General features: G+C 35.4%; 1 protein-coding gene across 4 annotated transcripts in view; it reads right to left on the bottom strand.

Moving 5' to 3' along the window:
* Positions 1-956: 956 nt before the first annotated feature.
* The window catches only part of GRB14 (growth factor receptor bound protein 14), a 127979-nt gene continuing 115988 nt past the window's right edge, over positions 957-12947 (bottom strand). For 2 of the 4 annotated variants that reach the window (XM_032638534.1, XM_032638536.1), the window contains 7 exons: positions 12250-12330; positions 11710-11772; positions 7020-7136; positions 6856-6928; positions 6621-6708; positions 4337-4430; positions 2345-3020 (listed from right to left, as the gene is read on the bottom strand). In XM_032638534.1, the coding sequence (XP_032494425.1) occupies positions 2874-3020; positions 4337-4430; positions 6621-6708; positions 6856-6928; positions 7020-7136; positions 11710-11772; positions 12250-12330 (663 nt within the window). In that variant the 3' untranslated portion in view covers positions 2345-2873. Of the gene's footprint in view, positions 3021-4336; positions 4431-6620; positions 6709-6855; positions 6929-7019; positions 7137-11709; positions 11773-12249; positions 12331-12947 lie in introns of all 4 variants that reach the window. The other 2 variants (XM_032638537.1, XM_032638535.1) reach the window with 1 other exon arrangement.

The following is a 12947-nucleotide window of genomic DNA, read 5'->3' as shown; positions in this document are numbered from 1 at the left end:
CTCAAGCAAACTACTCTGTGCCCCACTGGTGTGGGTTAACACTGACTGAGAATCAGCTCCTGTATTCCCTACAGAACGTGAGACAGAAAACTAGAGGCTTTATATGGGCAACAGTCAACACAGCCAGGAGACACAGCAGGCCACGCTACAGCAGCGTTTCCACCCGGGGTCCACCTACATATACAGTTGTAGAGTTATGTTTCTTTAATTACTGTGCTTTGAAATTCTATTTACTTTCTGCATTTAAAGACATTCTGTGAAGTGAGTCCATAAATTTCACGAGGCTGCTAGATGGATCCAAGGCACAGAAAAGCTTAAGAATGCCTGGCAATAGAGGGAAGAGCTTTCTAAATATGGAGCCAGCTTGAAACACCAAATTGTACCCATAACCAATGATAATCTTTCCTCTTCAGGGAAATCATAATCCAGGTGATAGTCTGGTATCCCTACCGTAACACAACTACCATATGTAGAGTTGGCACTGTTGGTGATCAGAAGCTAGAGACCCCATGGGCCTCTGATTAACTGATGCTGACCACCACCCTAAAATAGAGCTAAGATAAAAATTTCCAACTAATATACTCAAATCAGTCAGGTCTTTGCACCATTATACATGTGAAACAAGTAATTATTCTGAATTGAAACACTCATAGTTTTTATCTTGTTTGACCTAGTTTTCCTGAATGTTTCAAAATAAATGATTCTTCCATTTAAAAAAACGAAAAAGAACAATGTGGACCAGACCTGCTGGGTTTTTTTTTCTTTCTAGGAGAATAAAGTATACCAACTCCAACATACGAAAAGAATAAAAGAAGAAAACATAGAGCTAATCTGACCTAATCCCACTCTAAAATGGTGCAAGATAGCAAAACTTGGCTAAACCAAAATGAAAAATAATCCAAAGGTAATTCACATTTTTCTTGGAAATCCATTTTAATACTGTACTAACTCTTGATGTGTCTGACACTCTCAGATTTAATTTCATATAAGATGTACATACATACACACGTGTTCAAAACCCTTTATCAGAAGGAATCAGGAAGGACAATGTCAGCCCTTCCTCAATAATTTTTCTTGGCTCATGCTTTAAGACCAAAATGAGCAATTACGTACAAAATCTGGGCTCCACAACAATAAATTTAGATTGTGAATGAAGTTAGAGGCACAAATAACAAAGACAAGCACAAATTGGTCAATTTATGAGAGTCTAGCATTTAAAATATTACATTTTCTGATATTGTCAATTTGACCCTGGTGCAAAATAAGAAAATGCATATCAGTTCAAAACACAAAATATTTTTATAAATCAGAAATAATCAGAGATACTCTACAAGGTTGAAAGGGTCGAGTGTGTTTACCTCTTGCTCCTCTATTTAGGGGTCCTATGTGTCATTCAAGCCTTTGTAGACACCAGATCGATATTTTATAGCATCAGATTTATGTTCTGAGTTTCAGTGTTTTAAGAATTAGGTTTGCTTTGGCTAAAAGCAAATTGAGTATTTTTAAAATTCTGCCAGTAATTCTTTTTCAGTAATAATTGATTTTATTAGCATTGTATGAATGTTTTCAGATGCTCTATTACCAAAAATGAATAGCTTTTATTTAAAACTACAGTATGCATTTTTGTAATATTGTTCTTAAAAAATCTTCTTAACTTTCCCAAAATGTTGTTACGAGGATCAAAGGGGATGAGCAATATTTTGTATGATTTTAACGTTTATTTAATGTTTTATTTCTCATCTTTTTTTAGAACAATGAATACCCTTCTCACAAAAAGTAGGAAAAATAGAGTTATAAATCCCAACAAAAACTTTCTAGATGGTCTCAGTGAGGTGATAAGGGAGGTGGGTGCCTCATGTTTTCAAAACCTTTTCCATACCGACATTGCCAAGGTAAGATGATGAAAAGGGAGTAGGCAAAGAGAATAGCATGGATTTACCTATTCGGATCTTAATAGATTTTGCATCTTTGATTTTAACATTTTGATCAGGTTAATCATCTAGTTGTATAAGGATCTAAAGAAACTTCTGAAAGTTACAGGGTGGGGCAAATGTGAAATATTAATGTGAAAAATGTTACACTGTGACAGATTACATGCCATGAGAAATCATGTGCAAATTATATAAATCCCCTCTATATTTTAATCATTTCCTTAAAAACAAGTAGATAGTTCCAGTCAATCCTTAAGTGAATGAAAAAAAATGCAGTGAATAACGGGTCACTAATAGGTACAGTATCAGTGTAAATATTATAGTGTAATTAATAATTTAATATGTAATAAAAGTCATCCTGAAAAAAAATCAATATATCAATACTTCAAAATAATTTTAAGCTGCTATTTCAAAATATGATTTGATTTTAAGGTTATAATAAACTCAGAAAATATACAATTCAAAATAGTTTTTAGTTTTATTAACAGGTTGTGAGTAGCTTCTTTTAATTGTTAACTCAGGTTTTTATCATACTTCTTAAGTTACAAAAACAGTAGTTAATTGAAATTCAGTCCACAAATAATTCATTCTGAGCCCCAACTTTTTTTCATCCTTTGTGGTTGAGAATTCTAATGTTGCTATAGTAAATAAGGACAGAAAGATGTTTAAAATGTGCATAATTGAAGAAAATATTATAGTAATGGAAAATCACACAAGAACACACCAGATTTTTTTTTTGGAGGTTTAATTTTAACTAATATTTAAATGATGAAGGTAATGTCAATCCAAATCTTTACTTATTTGTAATGCACAAACTATTTTTTGTAACTTGTAAGAGAAATAGATTCTTTTCACCATGGCAATGCTTTCACCCTTATTTATGGTCTTCCTTTCTCTTGAGTCCTTTTTCTTCAGCAGTTTAACAAGTCACTTCTTGTTTGGCTAAAGTGCAATCCTAGCACAATAATGTTTCAGCTTGCAAGGAAGAACGCCCTTATTGAGTTGATAGAACTCCACCAGCTGGATTAGATCCGTAAATCTTGTGTGCCCATCATCCAGGGTGTGGAACATTTCACCATCATCTTCCACCTGCAACAGGAAAAACGACAAACTGGTAAGAAGGGCCAAATACCCAGAAAGACAATCATATTCTATTGCATACTGCATCTTTAAATGCCAAAACTGATGTGTTTATAATACTAAAGGACAGTGAAAAGAATGTTATGGCATGTCCACTTCTTCTTTGTAACTTCACTTGCATTTAAAAGAAATACCATCTGATCCTAAGGTAAGCAGTGTGGCTCTACTTTCTCTGTCTCTAAATTCTCTTAACGTTCAGTAGTTAGAATAGTAGGATTATTCTGAATCAATACAGTGCACAGTGAGAAACCGGCACTATTCAGTGTAAAAGTAAACAAAAAATTTTAATACTCCCACCTACAGAAATTAATTTCCATTTCTAGTTGTTGTCTACCTAAAGCCTTACTTAATATATTAAAAATGAATATTCACCATAATTTGTATCAGTAAACTGATTGTGGAGCAATCAAATACTGTGTTAGTGGAATGACAGCGTTTTGGGGTTTTTCTGTTTTTGTTTTCTGCAGTGAGATCTCAGGCATTAAGCAATTCATACATGCCAGGGACATCGCTCACATAATCAATGAAGTAGGGAAGATACTTCACGTGGACTTTGGATAGTTCCAAAAAGAAGTCATTCAAAAAAAAGAAAACGCTAGCAACTTAGCAATCTGATGTAATACCTTCTTGAAAGTAGACTGAATCTCTGTTCCACACTATCTGGTTCCAATACACAGACCACGTGCATACATACATGCGTGCGCGCGCACACACACACACACACACCCACACACACACACAAAAGCAGCAGAAGCAACAAAAAAATCCCAAAGCAAGTTGTGCCACATCAAAGCAGAATTACAGAAAATTTTTAAATGTGCTCAGAATAGTTTAAATAATGATCTCCAGTTCCACAGCACCTGTGTACCTATCCATAATGATTAAAAACAAAACTACAAAAAACACCAAAAAAGCATTGTGGAGACAAGAGAGGAAAAGGGGCTTGAAAATAACGATTTTTAAAGAACCACTAGAGGAATTCAGGAGAAGGAATTTTCAGTAACCTTTTAACAATAGGTGGCATGGGGTCTGTACAATATTACCAAATCGTATTTCATGGGAAAAGGGAAATTTAATTTTTGCAATTCCTGTATTTCTTATATTAATTCAGTCTCATAAAACCATTTCTGCCAAACGTAACTCTAGTCAAAGCACAAGTTCCCAAATTATATTTAATAAAAGAACCAAAAAAAAACTAAAGTTTCCAAAAGCTTATGCATTAAGATCATCTCTAATATACGAATATGAAATCACAAATTACTTACTGGTATAATTTGAAAGTGCTTTATTTTTTGTCCATGACTCATTGACAGTACGAAAGTTTTGGGGTTGCTCTGACTATCCCGTACCAAGAAAACTCTAAAGAGAGAGAAGGATTTCAATATTTTTCTACATTTACTCATGGATTTCATAGAAATATAGCCTGTACCAAATCCAGGAAGTATATTCATAAATGTAGCCAGAATTTTCCTTTACTGTGTATTCAATGATGGGATTATCCAACATGGTAAACAATATGGTATAACATAAACCTTATACTATAAAACTATCATCAGAGCTAATTTAATTTTAATAGGATAAATACACAGCCGTTTGTCAGAATGCTTGCTCACAATAACCAATATAATGCTATGCTGGCATCAATAACTAGTGCTACGTCCTTCTTCCACTGGGAAAGCTGGGTATTCACATGTAACTCTTTGGTACAGGGAATAAGGCATTAGCATATTGTTATTTTAACTTCTGGGTCATGTTAGGCCCTAAAAAAAGAAAATTATTTAGAGTGAAATAATTTTTAACCCCCTCTTCTACACTGGGTCCTTTCTTTTGATTCTGGTTCCTACTATTACATACACAACAGAAAGTGAGAAATTAATATATTCTAAAAAATCAATCCTGAAATCATTTATTAAATGTTTGAGCAAAATATTTTAAGTAAAAGAAACACTCAAACAACATATACTTTAACCTTGAAGAATGCAGCAGAAAAGCCTCTTTAACAGGCTAGAAAAACAAGACATGGCCTAATGGCCTGAGAAAAATGCTGCCAGGCGTGGATTCTTATTAACTGGCAATTCAGTGCATAACCAGCTTTATATTAATTGTTGGCAAACAGACTGTGCAAACAGTCCCCACTGGTGACTCCAATACTAATCTCACTGTGCCTGGGCGAAGAGACTGCCAAATCTGAGCCATCACAGATGTCTGATGAGATTATCCATTTCATCTGTGCTGTGTGAGATTCCGACATTACATCTCTAGGAGATGGGACAAAAGGGAGTTTCACTGGTCAATCAAGCTTAATTCTCTCCCCATTCCTGAGTAGATCACCACTACCACCTAGTGGATTGCCTGGCATCATCACATCTTTCCAAAAGAATACCCCAAATAACCCATTTTTTAATTAAAAATTAAAAAAAAATAAAGATACTGCCATTCTTTATGCAATTATTTCATTCAATTTACAAAAAATGGGCTCAGAAGTAAGGGAAATTATAATTCTCCAAAACATTTTGACAATTCTTTGTGATTTATTTCTTTTCTTGGTCTTAGATGGTAATTCTGCTGATTGCTCAGATTTATATCTGAAAAGACCGTGTTCCATGCAGAGAAGTATATTGAAATCTTTTCTTATTTAGAGTCTACTGAAATGCCGACTTGCTATTAATAATCTTCCACGTGAAGGTGCATTTTTATCCAAATGTCAGTATTAAATCACCTTGAAATTTTGCCATCATCTTAAGCCAACCCATGAAGATATAAGATCCCATTACCACTTGTTTAAATTGATGCTGGTTTTATTTCTCATCCAAACCTCAATACAAGCTCCATAACTTGTATTGCATTTGGGAAGAGAATTCAGCTAGTATTATAGGAAGTATTGATATCTGAAATACTGAGTAATCTGAGAAAAAGAAAATTCTTTAGATCATAAATCTTGCATAATAAATTTTCTGTTTCTCCTGTCTCTTCTGTGGTATCCCACTAAAAGATAACATGAGAAGAGTCCAAAAGTACTGGTTTCATAGGTTTATATTCCTTTAAACTGTTAAAATTTAGAGAAAAGAAAATAGGGATGTAAACAGAAAGAAAAAAATAAGACAGTCTAAATATGTAAGAAACAGCTTTTTACTTTAACACACCCTGCATCAAACCTAAAAAAATGTATAATACGTAAGATAGTGTCATGACACAAACCATACTTTGCAAACATATTATTCGTTCAAATCAAAATGTTGACACGCCAAAACAAGTTCAGTTTTCCCCCCATCAATTAATACCTGAGATGCACAGAATGGGTAATATTAGTGATCACTGGTTAAGAGCAGAGCATCCTGTTCCGCTATCTTCTCCTTATGCGCAAATGCTAAGCACACACTATGTAACAGGAACTGTATAGGTATTGCTAGGATTCAATGACAACCATCCTTATAGAATAAAGTCACTTCTGTTTTAATAAGCTGAAGTCAAAACTCTCTGTGTGTGTTGAATAAGTCATTACTGATTATAGGAGAAATCAAAATCAGTGCTACTCAAAATCAAACTTACCCATCCACTAGACCTTGCTGAATGATCAATCGCTGAGCTTCCTCTCTAGAAATTTTGTGGTGAAACCATGGTTGGGACCGGTGGATAGCTGAAGAGATAAAGTGGAGGAATACAAAGATTTGTTTGAAATGATCACAATTTAATTATGTGTACTTTCTACCCTAACCCCTCAATGACTACATCTAAATGTACATCTTGCCACCCAGTTAGTCACACTGAATATGCAGAGACATACCCATGTTCGTGGCACAGCTCTGTGAAGATGCAGTGGGGCTACCATGAGTGCCTAGGCGTAAACATCCTTTTTTCTGTGCGAGGAAGTGGGAAACAAATTTTAACTTTCGGGGAGAAACAAATTCAAATCATAAATATTTTGAAGAACATGAAGCTAATTTGTACCCTCCAAGCTAGTCCCTCTTCAACTGCAACTGAAAGGGCTTCAGTGGGATTTTCTATAACTCTGCTTTTCTGGCCTGAGAAGTCCATTGCTACCAGGGAATTCTCTGATATACTTCTCTGGAAAAAAAAGCACATTTTTTACCTTGAAAACATCTTTGAAGTTACCTTTCAGTGCTTTGCTGGCAGTACGTTTCCATTTTAGGATGTGGTTCCAGAGGTGGCTAGCAGGAAATTAAAAAGTTAACAATACATATTCAACAGAAAATGGTGCTATAAAATATTTTGGTTAAATAAGTTATACAGTTATTTGTTAAGGTCATTGAATTAAGTGTTGAATAAAGAGATTAAAAGCTTTCAAGGTAAGCATGTCTTTCTTCTAAAGCAACCCTATCTCTTCATATTTAGAAAAGAATAACCTTTCCTGTGGCTAAGAAGATCCATCACTTCCAAACTCACCTCTCTATTATGCTTTGAGATTCATCAATGATCATTTAAATGTCAAATCTATCTACTTATTAAGATTCAAGATACACTAAAGCTGTAACAGACTGACTTACATCACTTCTTTAGAAACAAATAGTACCCATATTTTATAACCAACAATATGTATTTTAAAAGTTTATCACATCAACTTTTCTCTAACTTAGAAAACGAATTTTAGTGAAATAATTCAGGTAACTCCATAATACTAAAATTTCTATGATTTAATACGTGAATGTTTTTTCATCTTGTGAGCATGAACATGGCAAAATGAGAGCTTCAAAAATAAGTCTGAATGACAAAAGAAGAACTGATATAAAAGGAAGACATACTCTGTAAACAAACATGATTTTAAACAAGTAATAAAGTCATCTTTTTCACGAATTACTTTTTGTATTCATAGTCTCTGAAGGTGAAAATAAAACATCCAAAACCTGGACCTTATTTTTATTTTTTTCTTTGTTTAGGGCTCTACTTTGTAACCATCTTTTAAAAAGTGTGCCAACCCAAGTCATGCATTCTAAAAAAAAAAACAGTTGTCGGAATCTTCAGTTATGAGTGTCACTCAGCATGGAGAGGGAGAAGGGTAAGCTGGGACGAAGTGAGAGAGTGGAATGGACATATATACACTACCAAATGTAAAATAGATAGCTAGTGGGAAGCAGCCGCATAGCACAGGGAGATCAGCTCGGTGCTTTGTGACCACCTAGAGGGGTGGGATAGGGTAGGAGGGAGATGCAAGAAGGAGGGGATGTGGGGATACATATAAATGTATAGCCGATTCACTTTGTTATAAAGCAGAAACACACCATTATAAAGCAATTATACTCCAATAAAGATTTTTTTTTAAAAAAAAGTGTCACTCAATTTATAAGAATTAAAACTCTTAAAAGACAAAACATCCAAAACCAGCATGAACAATGTTTAATAGTTTTTCCCCACTCGTCATTAATAGAAGAGCAACACAAAAACCGGAGTTCTCATTGTAAAGGATCAGCCAAGATACACCTGGAGTCTCCTGGCTTAAGACCATTTTCTCTCTCTCCACATGGATTCAGCCATACCCTGCTCGGTCTAACAGACTCTAGTCAAATGTCTGCTTGAGGGGCTTCCCTGGTGGCGCTAGTGGTTGAGAGTCCGCCTGCCGATGCAGGCGACACGGGTTCGTGCCCCGGTCCGGGAGGATCCCACATGCCGTGAAGCAGCTGGGCCCGTGAGCCATGGCTGCTGAGCCTGCGCTGTCCGGAGCCTGTGCTCCGCAACGGGAGAAGCCACAGCAGTGAGAGGCCCGCGTACCGCAAACAAACAAACAAACAAAAGTCTGCTTGAAACAAAACCTGGTTCATACAAAAATGGGAGGGGGGATAATTTATCACTGCATTACACATCCCACTTTATTAGCATTTATTATTTCCTCTTGAAACCTTGCTGTAGTGGTCCACAATCTTATTACGGTTCATCTTTATTTCTGGAGATTCGGCGTGCAATCTTTCATTTGTTATAGGAGGCTTCATAACTGACAGCTGCTCTTTCCAAACAGATGCTGTCTCTGTAATCTCTATTTGCTGTCACACCTTACTTTGCCCTTCTCACCCCGTGATCTTCTGTGCTGGGCTGTGGACCAGATGGATATACTTTTGCTTTGCTGACATTAATGAAAAGCTTCCACCTGCCCAAGCCAGAGAGTAACTAATCTCAATCATAATGATAGCTTTATCCTTATAATATCTCTGCCTTCACATGCCAAGATGGGCTCTGTAATCACAAGGTTCTGATAACATAAAAATACCGTTAGGAAACAAAAACATAACCAGTTCTTATTCTTTTTTTCATTTTTCTCCTATAATATGACAGGCTGAAATGTAAAATAAGATCCCATGTTACATAATTACTTGACCTAAGTAGGGAGTCTACGATACAAATAAGTATTTTCATTTGCTACATTACACTAGGGGAAAACACAGGAATATAGAAAATGTTTTCTACTGAATGGCAGGTGGTGGATGAAAAATTAATAGTTTACCTTTGGTGGACAAAGAAATGGAAGTGAAGCAAAATCTGACTTGAACCGAAAGGTCATTTTCAGCTCAATTTCTTTCACATAGAAAAGTGATGTTGATAACATTCAGAATCAGCGTATTTCTCAAATATTTGTCCCTTTTTCTACTTCTTCCTTCTGGTGGGATAAATAGGGCAAGCCCTAAAAAAGTGTCCATGATTTTAATGGCATGCCTCTCTTTTTAAGAAAGAAGAGGCTTGGGTATATCCTGGATTATCCAGACCACACCTCGAGATCAGATCCAAACACTTTTAGTGAGGTTGGAACATGAAATGTTTTTCAGGCAGCTTAGCTAAGCAGCAACTCGTAGTCACTCACTCCCTGTCACCCCATTTGAAAGACCTACATAAACGTGTAGCACGGGCCTTAGTAAGAGGGCACAGAATTTCCTCAGACATTGTTCTCTCATCAGTGTCATATAGAGCCACAGGACATCAGAGGTGTAATCGACTCTAGAGATCACGCAACTGTCCCCCTTATTTTATACTGTAGGACAGCAGTGACTCAATCAAGGTCACGCTTACGGTAAAGATAGTAACAGACCCTATCTAAGGTTCTTTTACGTACCACAGAATGGGAGGTACAGGGAAGAAAGTGCAGTTTGGGATGTCTAGCTCAGAGTCAAATGTGAACAATAATAAGAACTTCAGTTGACTTGTTTTTCCCATCCCCTTGTTCTGGCCAGGACCATATTAACAGATGCTCCTTTAAATGAATCGCTTTTATTATCCTAAAAAGGACCAAATACGTTTGGCTTCTTGAAATATCTGCTGATGATTCTCATTTCAAAGGCTGATGGGATGGCTATTATGTGCTATATATAGTTATGATGTTCATTATGGTATGATAATTTTTTTCTCATTTCCCTTCTCAAAATGAATCCCTGGAAAAGAAGACAATATTGTTCCTTTAAAACTATGACTAAGTATGTGAACTTTTCCCTGTTGTTCCTTGAACATGGGGCCTCAATGAAAACCAGCAGAGGCAGGTGAGAGACACTGGCATCCAGGATATAGGTCACTGATTCTTTCATGATAATGTAGAAATTATCCTGGGATTCTGTATAGACACCAAAATAAACGCAAATACCTCCCCAACCTTTTTAGTTTCCTTCATGAAAATTAAGAAGAGTAGAGATAGAATTCTTGATGCTATTCTCTCTGATCATGTCAACTGCCATACAGGACAGGTCATTTTCCTCACCAAACAGAGACTTAAACCTCTTGTCCTTCTATCCCTATTTACAGCCAATTCATTCAAGGAATGTCTTCTCTCATACAAGGTGCTGAACAAGTAAAGCTACATTAACCAAAATGCCATAGACATACTGATCAACAGTAGGATCACTTGCAACGCAAAGAAGCAAGAATAATACCATACTTGTACACTAATGACAGTGATGAGACTAGAAAGTACTTACTTTATAACATATTTTTTCTATGATTAAGAGGACACCAAATAATAACTGCCTCCAAATCATGGCTGCTATTAACATGCTCATCCCAATGACTTTAAAAGAAATTTAGAAGGATTTAGGAAAGGATTAAGATAATAAAATTCATTATTCATATATATATATGAATTAAAAGATTACAGTATGCTGACAAATGGTAAAAATTCTCACCTTAAAGCTATTGCTTTTATAAAAATTCATTACATTCCTTAGTTTCTTATTTTAGGGCTAAAATGTAATATGATACAAAGATGAAAAGTTACTCTTCCATAACGTAAAGCAACGTAACTACAGCATTGGAGTTCTTTTTCCATATTAGTCTATCAGACTTCATAATCAACATTATTTCATGCTTCATTCCTAGAGCTGAGCATTTATATGCTACGTTACATGTAGGGAAATGCACCTTCTTTGGTCACAGCCATGAAACGCATGTTTTAACCTAAGTGGAAATGTAGCACGTTAGCTGACTGTAACATGGGCTCATACTTCTGAATTCCTAATACACTCAATATTAAGGAGCACAAGCAAAAATAGCAGAACATAAACTTGGAGTTCAGAAATAAATTTCTTGTGTTAATGCACAGGAAATTAAAATTAGGTCCCAAAAAGGGGAAAAAATGTATCTGCCTGTAAATATCCAAGTGGCATTTAGTATAAATCTACGAAGCGGTGCTAGTCTTAACGCAATGCACGACCTGTATTTTGGCTTGCATCTTTTGGGTTTCCTGGAGAGCAGTACGCTTTTCAAGGACCTGGAACTTCAAAAGTTTAATTGTTAGAAAGTCAGATTGCAAAAGAGCTCACAGGCTATGATAATCCCAGAATGAATATTTAAATAAATAAATAAACCCACCATCAAATCAATAATTAAGAAAGATCTACAATCTCAAGGACAATGTCCTATAAATTATCTTATTAAAATCTAATCCTCAACTGTAATGACAAAGAATCACTCGCATAATTCTTTCAAATATTTAAAGTTTCTCTTTAACATAAAACATGATTGTAACTGAATACTTCATGTGTGCTCAATTATTGTGATTTTATCACATAGGCTGCAATCATATAAAATCCAAAAAAAAAAATAGTTCAATATAACATGATAGTAGGATGGTGCCAAAAAGTTACTTTACTTGACCAAAAGCAAAGAATGGAAATGTACATTTATAATGTAATATGATTGCAAATTAATGTAAATATAAAATAAAATGTAGGTTCAAAAACTTGGTGCTTACCATGGGTGATATACTCTGAGAACTGCAGCCACTTCTACCTTGATATGGGTGCATGTAATTCTGGTACAGCTGCATGCCATACTGCAGAATAATAAAAACACATTCCCGCCACTTTTACTACACAGAGTTTTACTATAACTTTTGAATATCAACACTTTCATTAATTATACATCATCAATATAAAAACTGAAAATTATAAGCTTTCCTTAAAACAAGTAAAGCAGCCATACTTTTGAATGGTAAACTTTTAGTGTCCTAAATAGTACAGTTTAAAAGACAGTGTCTTTTATTTGGACCCACACGTAAGTTCTAGCTCACAATATAAAGATCTGGAACTGACACTCCTACTCATTATTCTTAGTGTCAATAGCACCAAAACCATTCGGAGCTTAGCAATAAGAAAGCTCACTTGGGAAGGGTGCCCGACTTTATGGTACAAAGACTCTGAGGATCTGACACACATCCTAAGCAAAACTGGGTAAAATTTACCATAATTCTTCAATGACTGATTGATGAATTACATTGCCTTTTGTAATCCATAAACTTGATCCTATTTTGAAGATTCTTGGCACTGTATCACCCTCTGGTAACAGTACTCTTAGGGCATTGTTTAATTTTTGGCTTTAAATTCAGGGAAATCAAAATGGTGGGGAATCAGGCTAATTTCAGACAAAGAGTCATGGCATACAGTGTAAAGA

The sequence above is a fragment of the Phocoena sinus genome, chromosome 7, assembly GCF_008692025.1.
Source record: "Phocoena sinus isolate mPhoSin1 chromosome 7, mPhoSin1.pri, whole genome shotgun sequence".
In the NCBI taxonomy this organism is placed as follows: domain Eukaryota; kingdom Metazoa; phylum Chordata; class Mammalia; order Artiodactyla; family Phocoenidae; genus Phocoena; species Phocoena sinus.
The sequence above is the reverse complement of the archived record's forward strand: the minus strand, read 5'-3'. Positions and strand labels throughout refer to the sequence as shown.